The 11,532-nt window shown below is 43.8% G+C and overlaps 1 protein-coding gene across 2 annotated transcripts in view; it reads left to right on the plus strand.

Annotated features, from left to right (window-relative positions):
- Positions 1-6,137, plus strand: part of LOC139010909 (putative adhesion G protein-coupled receptor E4P) — a 60,984-nt gene extending 54,847 nt beyond the window's left edge. Inside the window, exons 16-17 of one of the 2 annotated variants that reach the window (XM_070415962.1) lie at positions 1,785-1,880; positions 5,288-6,137. In XM_070415962.1, coding sequence (XP_070272063.1) covers positions 1,785-1,880; positions 5,288-5,398 — 207 coding nt within the window. In that variant the 3' untranslated portion in view covers positions 5,399-6,137. Of the gene's footprint in view, positions 1-1,784; positions 1,881-5,284 lie in introns of both variants that reach the window. The other variant, XM_070415963.1, reaches the window with a different exon arrangement.
- The last annotated feature ends 5,395 nt before the right edge of the window (positions 6,138-11,532 follow it).

The raw sequence follows: 11,532 nt of genomic DNA on the forward strand, positions 1-11,532 counted from the left end.
CACATCTCCAAATAACCATCAGTGGTCACCTACCAAGACAATGATGGCCACTGGCTCTCGTTGTTGGGCTAGAGCTCTAACTTATGAATTTTGGGGGTGAAGGACACAAACCAGTTCATAGCAGAACATGTTATCCGTCAGGATAAGGTAGATTATGCTACAGTAACAAATAGCCTCCCTCCCCTCATTCACAATAAGATTTATTTCTTGCTTATGCTACATAGCTCCATGAACTACATTATCTTCATTTGAGAATGTATGCTGAGGGGTCAGCCCCTATGTAGAACATCAGTGTTCTCATGGCAAAGGGAAAGTGATCATGGCACAGTGATCTCTTTCATTGGCCAAAGCAAGTCACATGGCCAAACCTGAACTCACAAGAGAGAGGATGAATAATTCTCCTGTAGTGAAGTGCACTGCATGGAGAGCACTGTAATATTTGGCAAAATCTATGATACTGGTAAACTCAGAGAGATTTTAGTTTAATCCCAGTTTCTCCAATGAGTGGGTTGCTGTGTGACCTTGGGTTGCTGTGTGACCTTGGGCAGGCTGCTTCCCTCTCTGAGCTGTGATTTTCTCATCCAAAAATGTGGCAGTACCTACCTAATAGGGTTGATAATTAAATGAGATAATTCAATATCAATCTCCTAGTAACAACCTTGGAGTATACCAAGTTCTCAGTAGAAGGCATTATTATAATTTTACTCTTTATAGAAGATTGGGAATGGTTTTCCTGGCTTTTCTTTCTTTGCTAGTGAGTGGAACTACCAGCAATTAAGATGCAAGTGATAAAAAGACATCTTAACAGTTCATTAATTTCTCTTTTGTCTGTTAGTGCCTTTAAAAAAAAATTTACATATATATATATATATATATATATATATATATATATATATATATATTGATTTCAGAGAGAGAGATAGAAACATCAATGATAAGAGAAAAGTCATTGATCAGTTGCCTCCTGCACACCCCACACTAGGGATTGAGCTCTGACTGGGAATCGAACCTTGACCTCCTGGTTCATAGGTTGACACTCAACCACTGAGCCACGCAGTGTCACCATGGCAAAGGGAAAGTGATCATGGCACAGTGATCATCATTATTGTCACCATCACCATCACCACCATTTAATCTTCATTACCATCATCATCATTTACACCATAATCACACCACCACCATCATTATCTTTGCTATCATCATTACCATCATCATCACCATCACGAACATGATTATATTCACTTTCATTATCACTACCATCATCATAGTCACCATCATCATCACTACCTTCATTATTTTAATCATTACCCTTTTTATCATCATCACGTTTATCACCATCACCATCATCACTTTCATTATTATACCATATAGAGTCCTTATGGTGCTTGACATTTAGTAAACACCTTTTCTACAACTGAGGAGAGTAAAATTTAAATTAAAAATCAGCCCAGCTGGTGTGACTCAGTGGTTGAGTGTCGGCCTATGAACCAGGAGACCATAGTTCCATTCCCAGTCAGGGCACATGCCCAGGTTGTAGGCTCGATCCCCAGTAGGGGATCTCTCAACATTGATGTTTCTCTCTTTCCCTCTCCCTTCCTCTCTGAAATAAATAAGAATATACTTAAAAGAAGTCAATATGGGTTTGGTCAAGACTATACAGAAAACCAATGAAAGAGCTGTAGAGAGCAGTGCCTAGTCTTTAGTCTCCTATTGTTAGGGTCCTTTTTTTTTTCTGAACCAAGCTCTGGATGTAACACAATCCTCTATATTCCTCAAACTTACAGGTGCGAATGGAATACAAGAAATGGCTTAGTGGGGTGCGGAAAGGAGTTGAAACCGAAAGCACTGAGGTCTCTGCCTCTACTACCCACACCAAAGTGGTAAGGCCAGCTTCTCTGCCATGCTGTGCACTTGTCTGAACCCCACATCTCGTGCTGCCCTGAACATCCTTGTTTCTTGATCTGAAAGAAAAGAGAAATTGCATTAGGTTCCTGCATTATGAAGCTGAATGTCCGAGTAGACTATGTGGGGTGTTATCCAAGGCATCCCTTGAGATAAACTTAACTGTGCAAGTGTTCGGACATTAAGTAGTTGCTAGCAAAGAGACTACTCTAAGCAAGCAGGACCAAGGGTAGGCATTATTATCTGATTTTATATTAATACAGTTAAGACTGCCGGAGGAATTACACCACACAAAAATATGCAGTTGCAAATCACACAGCACACTTTATTATTCACAAGGTTCCTGGTGCCGTGGGCTCAGACTTAATGGGGTCCCCGGGGAACAGTAGCGTCCTCTGCGGGCAGCGGCGGATCCGTCTTTGGGTGGCTGGCCGTCTGGTTGGGTCGAGTCAGCGGGAAGAGGTTTGGCCGTTCTTCTGCCCTCTGACTTGGAGCAAGGCAGCATGAAGCATGGATCAAAAAGATGATCGATGTCTGGGGACCCGTTTTTAAGCCTGTTCTGACCCACGGCAGTCCAGGTGGCTATCAGTAACATACGTCATTACAAAAGTGTTAATCAGAGTACAAGTTGGTTATCAGCTACAGTGTCACTCAGAAGGTGTCTATGAGGTTTACACACGTCATTCCTAAGGGGAGCATTCGGCTATGGTCTTATCTATATGGTGCAGCTAGGGCTTGGCCAGAGTGGTCATTCCCTGTGCTCTTTAATATTTCACATAAATATTTCGCATAAAATAATTTTTCTACATTTCCTATAACCCTCTTTAATTATTTTCTATTGCTATAACATTGTAACACTCTTTACTTATTTCCTATCGTTGTCACTATTACTATGACATTCCTATGGGTGGAGTACAGGAAAAATATGGGGTATGTTTTATCGATGTCACACACACACAGGGAGGTGGCTACCTAAGTGGTCAAATCTGACCCTTAATATGTCACTCTAAAAGTTCACCCTAAAATTTCTCTCTCTCTCTCTCTCTCTTTCTTTCTCTCTCTCTCTCTCTCCTCCCCCATTCCCTTTCCCATTCTCTATATAGCAGCCAGAGTGGCAGTGAAATATATAAATCAGATTATTTTACTCCCCTACTTAAATCGCTGCCTTCCCATCACATTTAGAATCAAATCGAACCTCCCATCATCACTTAAAATTGGCCCAACACCCCTATTCACCTGTGTTGGCTGCTTTCAGTTCCCTGAACTTCCCAGGCTCATCCCTGCCTCTGGGCCTTTGCACCAGCTGATTCCTCCAGCCCTTCCCATGCATCCTCCCAGGTTGTCCCATTAATGTTCGAACTTCAGCTGAAATGTCACCTTCTCAGAGAAGTTTTCCTAACCACTCACTCTATGATAGTCTCACTCTCTGTCACTGCATTCTATTTTAAATCTCTGAATACCTGTATCTCATTATATGTTATTTATTTTGAAGACATCAAAGTGTTTGCTTTTAGTCAGTCTCTACCCTCTGTAAATTTCATGGTTTGGGCTACTATAGTTTTCCTTTTGCCTGGAGCAGTGCCTGGCCCATCAACTTAATTTGTTGTGTCTAAATTGCCTGTTTAAGGATGAGTAAAGGAAACAGGGAAAGCTCAAATGGTTTGCTTAAAGCAGTGGTTCTCAACCTTGGCTGCACATTAGAATCACCTGGGAATCTTTTTAAAATCCTGATTTCTGGGCCCCATCCTCCGGAAATTCTGTTTCTTTGTTATGGGGTGAGGCCACAACATTAGTAACAAAGAAACAGAATTTCCGGAGGATAAGGCCCAGAAATCAGGATTTTAAAAAGATTCCCAGGTGATTCTAATGTGCAGCCAAGGTTGAGAACCACTGGCTTAAAGCTACTCAGCCAGTTAGAGGGATTCTAACACAGGTCTGTTTCCCTCCAAATGTTGACAACTTTCCTTGGTTGCTATCAGAATTGTTGTTACTTCTGATGAACAACTTTAGTGAACAGCTGTTCATAGAACACACAGTTTCACGTCAAGGATAGTTCTGCTATGTGGCTACTGACTGTGTCCTAACATTACCCTGTTTTCACAGTATATTCCGCTGGTTTCCTTTTGTCCGAAATCACCAATGGTCAAAGGATATGTCTATCTGAGCTGTAAATGAAGGGTCCCAACACACACTTGGTTACCAAAACCATCTCACATGGTAGAATCCATAGCATCGATTTGGTGTACAGGTCAATGCTCGAACCAGCAAGCAACATTGGCCAGGGCCCCTTATCTTTTTTTAATCCTCACCAGAGGATATGTTTTTATTGATTTTGAGAGAGAGAGAGAGAGAGAGAGAGAGAGAGAAACATCAATGTCAGAGAGAAACATTGATCAGTTGCCTTCTGTACTCACCCTGACTGGGGATCAAACCCCAAACCTAGGTTTATGTCCTGACCTGGAATCGGACCCACAACCTTTTGGTTACAGGACAACACTCCAACCACCCGAGCCACCGGCCCGGGCTATGATTCCTTATCTTTGAACAACACTTTGCATTCTAAAAAGCACGCATTGAACCTTGAAGTACTCATTACGCATCTGTAGCATTTAAGTCAGTGATTCCCAAGGTGGGCGCTACCGCCCCCTGGTGGGCGCTGCAGCAATCCAGGGGGGGGGGGCGGTGATGGACACAGGTGCATTTGTTTTAACTTTTTTTGTATTACCTTTCTATTCTGAGTTCAATAAATAGTTTCATAATTTCAAACTTCAATGTTTCTAATTTACACCTTTCTTTACTATATTTTACGAAAAAGGTAGAAACATTAATACATATATCTTTCTGTTTAATTGCTATTAAAATTAAAAAAAAATTAATTTCCAGGGGGCGCTGAGTAATATTTTTTCTGGAAAGGGGGCGGTAGGCCAAATAAGTTTGGGAACCACTGATTTAAGTGATTCATCACTGTTGCATTTAAATGACGCCAAAGAGCCTGGGTTCAAACCCCAACTATACCACTTCCAGGCTCTGTGACCTTGCACAAGCCACTCAATGTCGCTGTGCCTCAGTTTCTCCATCCATAAAATGGGAGTAGTAGTATCTAGCTCATGAGAATGAAATGAGGTCCTATGTGTTAAGTGCTTAGAATGCTGCCTGGCACACAGTAAGCACTGCACCTGTTTGTAAAAAGATGAAATAAATAAAAAGGCCATCTATGATGGTAGGGGCGAGGTGTGGAGCTGTAGAGTCAGATGGTAGGATCTCTTTATTCAGCTTTGGACCTTAGCAATTCTAGCTTGTCAGCCCCTGCATGCTAGACTTTTAGTTCATTTCTGAGGTATAAATTTCTCGTCAGCCTTTTCTCCATATTTTCTCCCCCAAGTAGGAGGAACCAGGGAAGTCATCAGAATTTATCCACAGAAGAGACCCTGTGTTTCTCCAATCACAGCCTGGGACTCATCCTGTCACTGTTTTTTGGCAAAGAACAAAACACTGAGCTGCTCATGGACAGCGCCCCCTGTGGTCACATAAGGATTGGACAAGCACCATCGACTGTATCTTCTCTGTGAAAACGAGTCCTGTTGCCTTCGCCTGTTTTGGCTTTTATTGCCACAGACAGAAAGAGGAACATGGGAACATTCTTAGACTGGAACCCAGAAGTGCATGTTACGTGATCAAGGGATCCTTTTTAATGAGGAGGGAAATGAGTGGATTTCCCTCTTCCAGCTGTTGCCACCTTGCCCGGCACCTGGGTTCAGCTCACAATCCTTCTCTTGCTTCTCTGTTGCCTTTCATGCTTGTAAAGCTCTTACATTGCTCAAACATCTGCATGATTCAATACGTAATTCCCATATGAATACATATTAAAAAGGGGGTTCCCTTTTAGTTTCCCTCCCCCAACCCCCCATTAGTGCTGCATTGTCACGGGAAGGAGCTTGTGGTCAGGTCACAGCTCCTGATAACAGTTTTGAACCCATCTGGTTAAAGAAAATGTTGTTTTGTTAGTCTCACCTTGAGCCTGTTCTAGTGTAAGGGCTGCTAAACCAGCATGAAGTCTCTCAGTGGTGGTTCAGCCTTTATTTATTTAATTTTTTGCCCTTCCTAATTTGTTTTCCAAGGTTACCGGATTTTAGGTGTATTTTTCAGCACTAGAATCAGTAAGTGCATGAACAATGTTCTTACCCCACATTTAAAAAACAATTTTAAATTATAACAATAAATGTTAAAACAGCCAAGAGTCATCATAATTCATTTGAAGAACTTTCATGTGTGATTTTTGGGTTGTGGACAAAAGGACTGTGTCCCTTTTCTGCTCAACTAGCTCAAAGTCTCCTTCACGTGGCAGCGATATAACCAGAGGGTATAATTCACTCCACTGGCTGGCTTTGAAATTCTGTGATTCCCCTTGAAAAGTTGAAATTTTGGGAGACTCTCCTGGTGTTTTTTAAAAATATGTTTTTATTGATTTTAGAGAGAGGAAGGGAGAGGGAGAGAGAGAGAGAGAGAGAGAGAAACATTGAAACATCGATTGGCTGCCTCCTGCATACCCTCTACTGGGGATTGAGCCTGAAACCAGGGCATGTGCCCTGGGGAGGAAGAGGGAGGGGGAACGGAACCCGTGACCTCTCAGTGCATGGGACAGTGCTCAACCAACTGAGCCACATGGGACAGAGCTCATATGGTGTTTTTTATATCATACAATTTCAAATTTACATGAATAAAACTTGCATAAAACGCACCATTTTCAGGAGGATAGTTTGACACTATGCAAATTTAATATGTGCATAATCTGCTCATTTAAAACTTCCATTGCTAGTAATTTATTCCAGGGAAACTGTGATAAATTTGATTTATAAATACAGGGTGATCTGACATATAAATTCAGGGTGAGGTGATGTATTCCATCACCCTGAATTATTGGCCGTGATGGGTTGGATGGAAGAAAAGGAGCCTTTTGTACACAAACATGTGACTGTAAACCTGTAAGTACATTGACAAGTCCACAAGGCTGCCACATGCAAAGAGGAGACCAGCCAGCAGGGCTTACCCCTCCTGCCACCAAACTCTGGAAAACCACCTTTGTGTCCCTGAGTCTCTCTGGGGTGTGCGGGGCTGTTGCATGGATGCCACAAGGTCCCCAGACGCCCTTCACAAAGTGAAAGAATGTCCCCCGACACCCTTCACCGCTGAGGAGAGAGAGCATCCATGAGCAAAGGTTTTCTCTGATGCAACAGTTGGGAGCAAACAGGGGCTACAGGTCAAGAAAGACTGACACAGTTGTAGGAAGATGGCGGCATAGGTAAACACTGGAGACTGCCGCCGTAAACAACCACTTCAAAAATACAACTAAAAGTCGGAACGGACATCAACCAGAACCACAGGAAGGCTGGCTGAGGAGAGACTCTTCAACTAGAAGCAAAAACAACGGCATTCCAACGCACAGAGGAGGCGCAGTGTGGAAAATTTAAAGGAGTGAATCTCAGACTCTGGGCTACAGATCCGGGCGAGTCTCTAGGGACCCAGACTCAAATGGGAGAAGCGGGACTGTCTGGCTGCGGCCCCTCCGAGGTTTGCAGCGGTTGCCGGGTTGCCGGGACAGAGAGGCAGAGCCCCTGGGGACGGACTGAGAGCGGCCATAACTGCTCCCTCCCCCCGCCCTGTGGATCCCGCCCCGCCCAAGCTCTGCGCACAGCCATTTGCCGATCGCCTCAGGCAAGGGCTGGACTAGCGCCTCCCCAGAAGACAGACGCTTTCCAAACAGCTGATTCCTACAGCCAGTCGGCCTGGTGGTCAAATCCCTCTAGTGTTAACTACAACAATTAAGGCTTGGCTAGAACAAGACTGCGCACAGAGACCACAAGGGGGTGCACCAAGAAAGCATAAAAGATGCGGAGACAAAAAAACATAACAGAAATGGAGGATATGGAGCTAAGAATCGCAATTTTGAGGGCTTGCCATAAATTTGTGCAGAGCCTCACGAAAACTAATGAGACCCTCGATGCTACGATAAAGAAATTAGAAAGTAAGCATACACGGACTGAAATAAAGAATATTATACCCAATAGCAGACCAGAGGAGCACAAGAATCAAACCAAAGATTCGACAAAAAACACCCAATTGGAAAAGCAAAATGAAAAAAGAATCCGAAAGTGTGAAGATAGTGTAAGGAGCCTCTGGGACAGCTTTAAGCGGACTAATATCAGAATTATTGGAGTGCCAGAAGATGAGAGACAGCAAAATATTGAAAACCTATTTCAAGAAATAATGGCAGAAAACTTCCCCCATCTGGAGAAAGAAATGGACTTACAGGTCCAAGAAGCGCAGAGAACCCCAAACAAAAGGAATCCAAAGAGGACCACACCAAGACACATCATCATTAAAATGCCAAGAGCAAAAGACAAAGAGAAAATCTTAAAAGCAGCAAGAGAAAGAGGCTCAATTACCTACAAGGGAATACCCATACGACTGTCAGCTGATTTCTCAACAGAAACTTTGCAGGCCAGAAGGGAATGGCAAGAAATATTCAAAGTGCTGAATACCAAGAACCTACAACCAAGATTACTTTATCCAGCAAAGCTATCATTCAGAATTGAAGGTCAGATAAAGAGCTTCACAGATAAGGAAAAGCTAAAGGAGTTCATCACCGCCAAACCAGTATTATATGAAATGCTGAAAGGTATCCTTTAAGAAGAGGAAGAAGAAGAAAAAGGTAAAGATACAAATTATGAACAACAAACATGCATCTATCAACAAATGAATCTAAGAATCAAGTGAATAAATAACCTGATGTACAGAATGAACTGGTGATTATAATAGAATCAGGGACATAGAAAGGGAATAGACTGACTATTCTTGGGGGGAAAAGGGGTGTGGGAGATGCGGGAAGTGACTGGACAAAAATCATGCACCTATGGATGAACACAGTGGGTGGGGAGTGAGGGTGGAGGGTGGGGTGGGAGCTGGAAGGAGGGGAGTTATGGGGAGAAAAAAGAGGAACAAATGTAATAATCTGAACAATAAAGATTTAAAAAAAAAAAAAAAAAAGAAAGACTGACACAGCCCAGGGCTTTTGTTAGCTCTCATTGCTGCTGAACAGATCAGGTTCTGATTGATCATTAACTTGTTGAGGAGAATAAATGTGGTTATGGCAAGCTACAAGGGGCTCACAGTGTTTTTAATTGCCTGCCGGCCAGACCAAACATTTCTAGATAATAATTGGTGTTTGGTTTAAACAGATCAGACGCATTCACAATAGTTCACCATCCTGTTGATACATCACCTTCCATTCTACTGTTTCCATTTCATTGTTGTCATAGAAACAAGGTGTTGATCCATCAGGACTGTTTCAGTAATTAGTGATATATCCATAGGATGTAATAAGGAATACGCAGTCAAGTGTTTAAATCAAATGTTTTATTTATTTATTTTTAAAATTTAATTTATTTATTTTTGTTAATCCTCACCTGAGGATATTTATTCCAGTGATTTTTAGAGAGAGAGTGGAAGGGAGGGGGAGAGATAGAAAGAGAGAAACATTAATGTGAGAGACACATCGATTGGTTGCCTCCCAAGTGTGCCCTGACAAGGGCCGGGGATGGAGCCTGCAACCTAGGTACGTGCCCTTGATCGGAATTGAACCCCGGATACTTCAGTCTGCTGGTTGACGCTCTATCCACTGAGCCAAACCGGCTAGGGCTGTAGTCAAGTTTTTATTTATTTTATTTATTTTTAAAAATATACATATTTTATTGATTTTTTACAGAGAGGAAGGGAGAGGGATAGAGAGTTATAAACATCAATGAGAGAGAAACATGGATCAGCTGCCTCCTGCACACCCCCTACTGGGGATGTGCCCACAATCAAGGTACATGGCCTTGACCAGAATCGAACCTGGGGCCTTTCAGTTTGCAGGCCGACACTATCCACTGAGCAAACCAGTTAGGGCTGTAGTCAAGTTTTTAAAATGAGGCATGTTTTCATGTGCTCTTATAAAAAGACCTCCAAAATGTATGTGTCATATGAAATAAAACGTGTGTGATTCAGTGAATAGAGTATAATATATGACCAATAAGTGGACACACTCTGCTAGTGGATGGCTTCTGGTTATTTTTAAATTAGAAACTCAGAAATGAACCTTTCTCTCCGGCTCAGGGAGGTTGAGGGGGGAGGTTCGAGGGGGGATGGCAATCTGCTTTGGGGGTTGGGTCCCTGGGCTCAGCAAGGAGACACTGGCTCCAGGCCCTGGCCACATGTGGTTTCTTTCTTTGAGGACCCACTACTTCCCCAAACCAGCAGTGCTTTTGAGGTTCATCCTTCCCTCCATCACTTCCTCCTCACCGCCCAACTCTGAAGCTGGGAGACCTATGTGGGCTTCCCAGCTGCTCCTTGCCCAGCGAGATCCTCCTGCTACCGCAGAGTAACCGAGAGATGGGAAGACAGACCACTAAGCACTCAGAAGATGCAGAAATTCACCGTTATTCAAAACACTGGTGTGTTGGATCAGGGGACCAGTTCCCAAGGCTGAGCCCCTCAATTCTGCTGAACCTAGTCTTATATAGGCCTAGGTTCTGTTTCTTGCTTCCGGGTCTTTGTATGGTTTCTAATGTTCTCTTTTGCTAAAAATTAGGTTGTAACAGACCCCTGGCTGACACCTGGGGACTTGGCTTCGGTTCAAAGCCTTGGTAAACTTATTGTGCTAGGATGTGGGGCTGCATGGTCCAGCAAGCAGGGGTAGGCTGATTATAGGCAAGCAGACATCCTGTTGCTGCAGAGGTTGGGTAAGCTGCCCTTACGCTCCCAGTTGAGCACTTCTTGTCCACAGACTTTGACTCTGCAGGAGGCCCTGGGGCAGCACCCTGTCCCCCTCTCAGGAATGATTAACTCCTGGCTAGGTGCATGTGGCTTGATCTTTGGAGCAGGTGGTCCATGCCAGCTGGGCAATGGGAGCGAAAGGTTTTCCGGTTCTACCAGGAGCCACCACCAGGGCTCCTCAAACTTTTTAAACAGGGGGCCAGTTCACTGTCCCTCAGACCGTTGGAGGGCCGGACTATAGTTTACAAAAAAACTATGAACAAATTCCTATGCACACTGCACATATCTTATTTTGAAGTAAAAAAACAAAACGGGAACAAATACAATATTTGTATTTGCATGTGGCCCGCGGGCCGTAGTTTGAGGACCCCTGACTAGAGTTTGTATCACTTACTGAAAGCTAGAGCCTTTGGCTTCCAGCAGACTGGGGGAGCCCTCAGGGGCCAGAGGCAAAACCAGTGAACCTAGGGAGTCAGAGTCTGAGAGAGGGAGGGTTCTGGGACCCCCACAAAGTGAAAGAATGCCTGCTACCATGATAGAGCAACACAAGGGAAGGAGGCCAGAATCAAGCACATGGCCACAGTTAAGTCCAGCCAACACTCCACCACCACTGGGTAATGATGGGGGGGGGGGGGGGGGAGGGAGGCGGGCGCTAAGCTCAGGCTTCAGGAAGGTGCCCAGTGAGATGAGCTCGGCAAGCAGGATTGAGTTTAGAGAAGCAGAGGGCTACCGCTCGCTCAGGCGAGTAGCAAAACCTCCAAAGTTCTCATGGCTTTTATTGGGGAGTACAGCAAGTAACAATGGAGTACAGCAAGTGAC

Source organism: Myotis yumanensis, unplaced genomic scaffold (genome assembly GCF_028538775.1).
Source record: "Myotis yumanensis isolate MYYU_CA2020_CCGP unplaced genomic scaffold, mMyoYum1.0.hap1 SCAF_5, whole genome shotgun sequence".
Classification (NCBI taxonomy): domain Eukaryota; kingdom Metazoa; phylum Chordata; class Mammalia; order Chiroptera; family Vespertilionidae; genus Myotis; species Myotis yumanensis.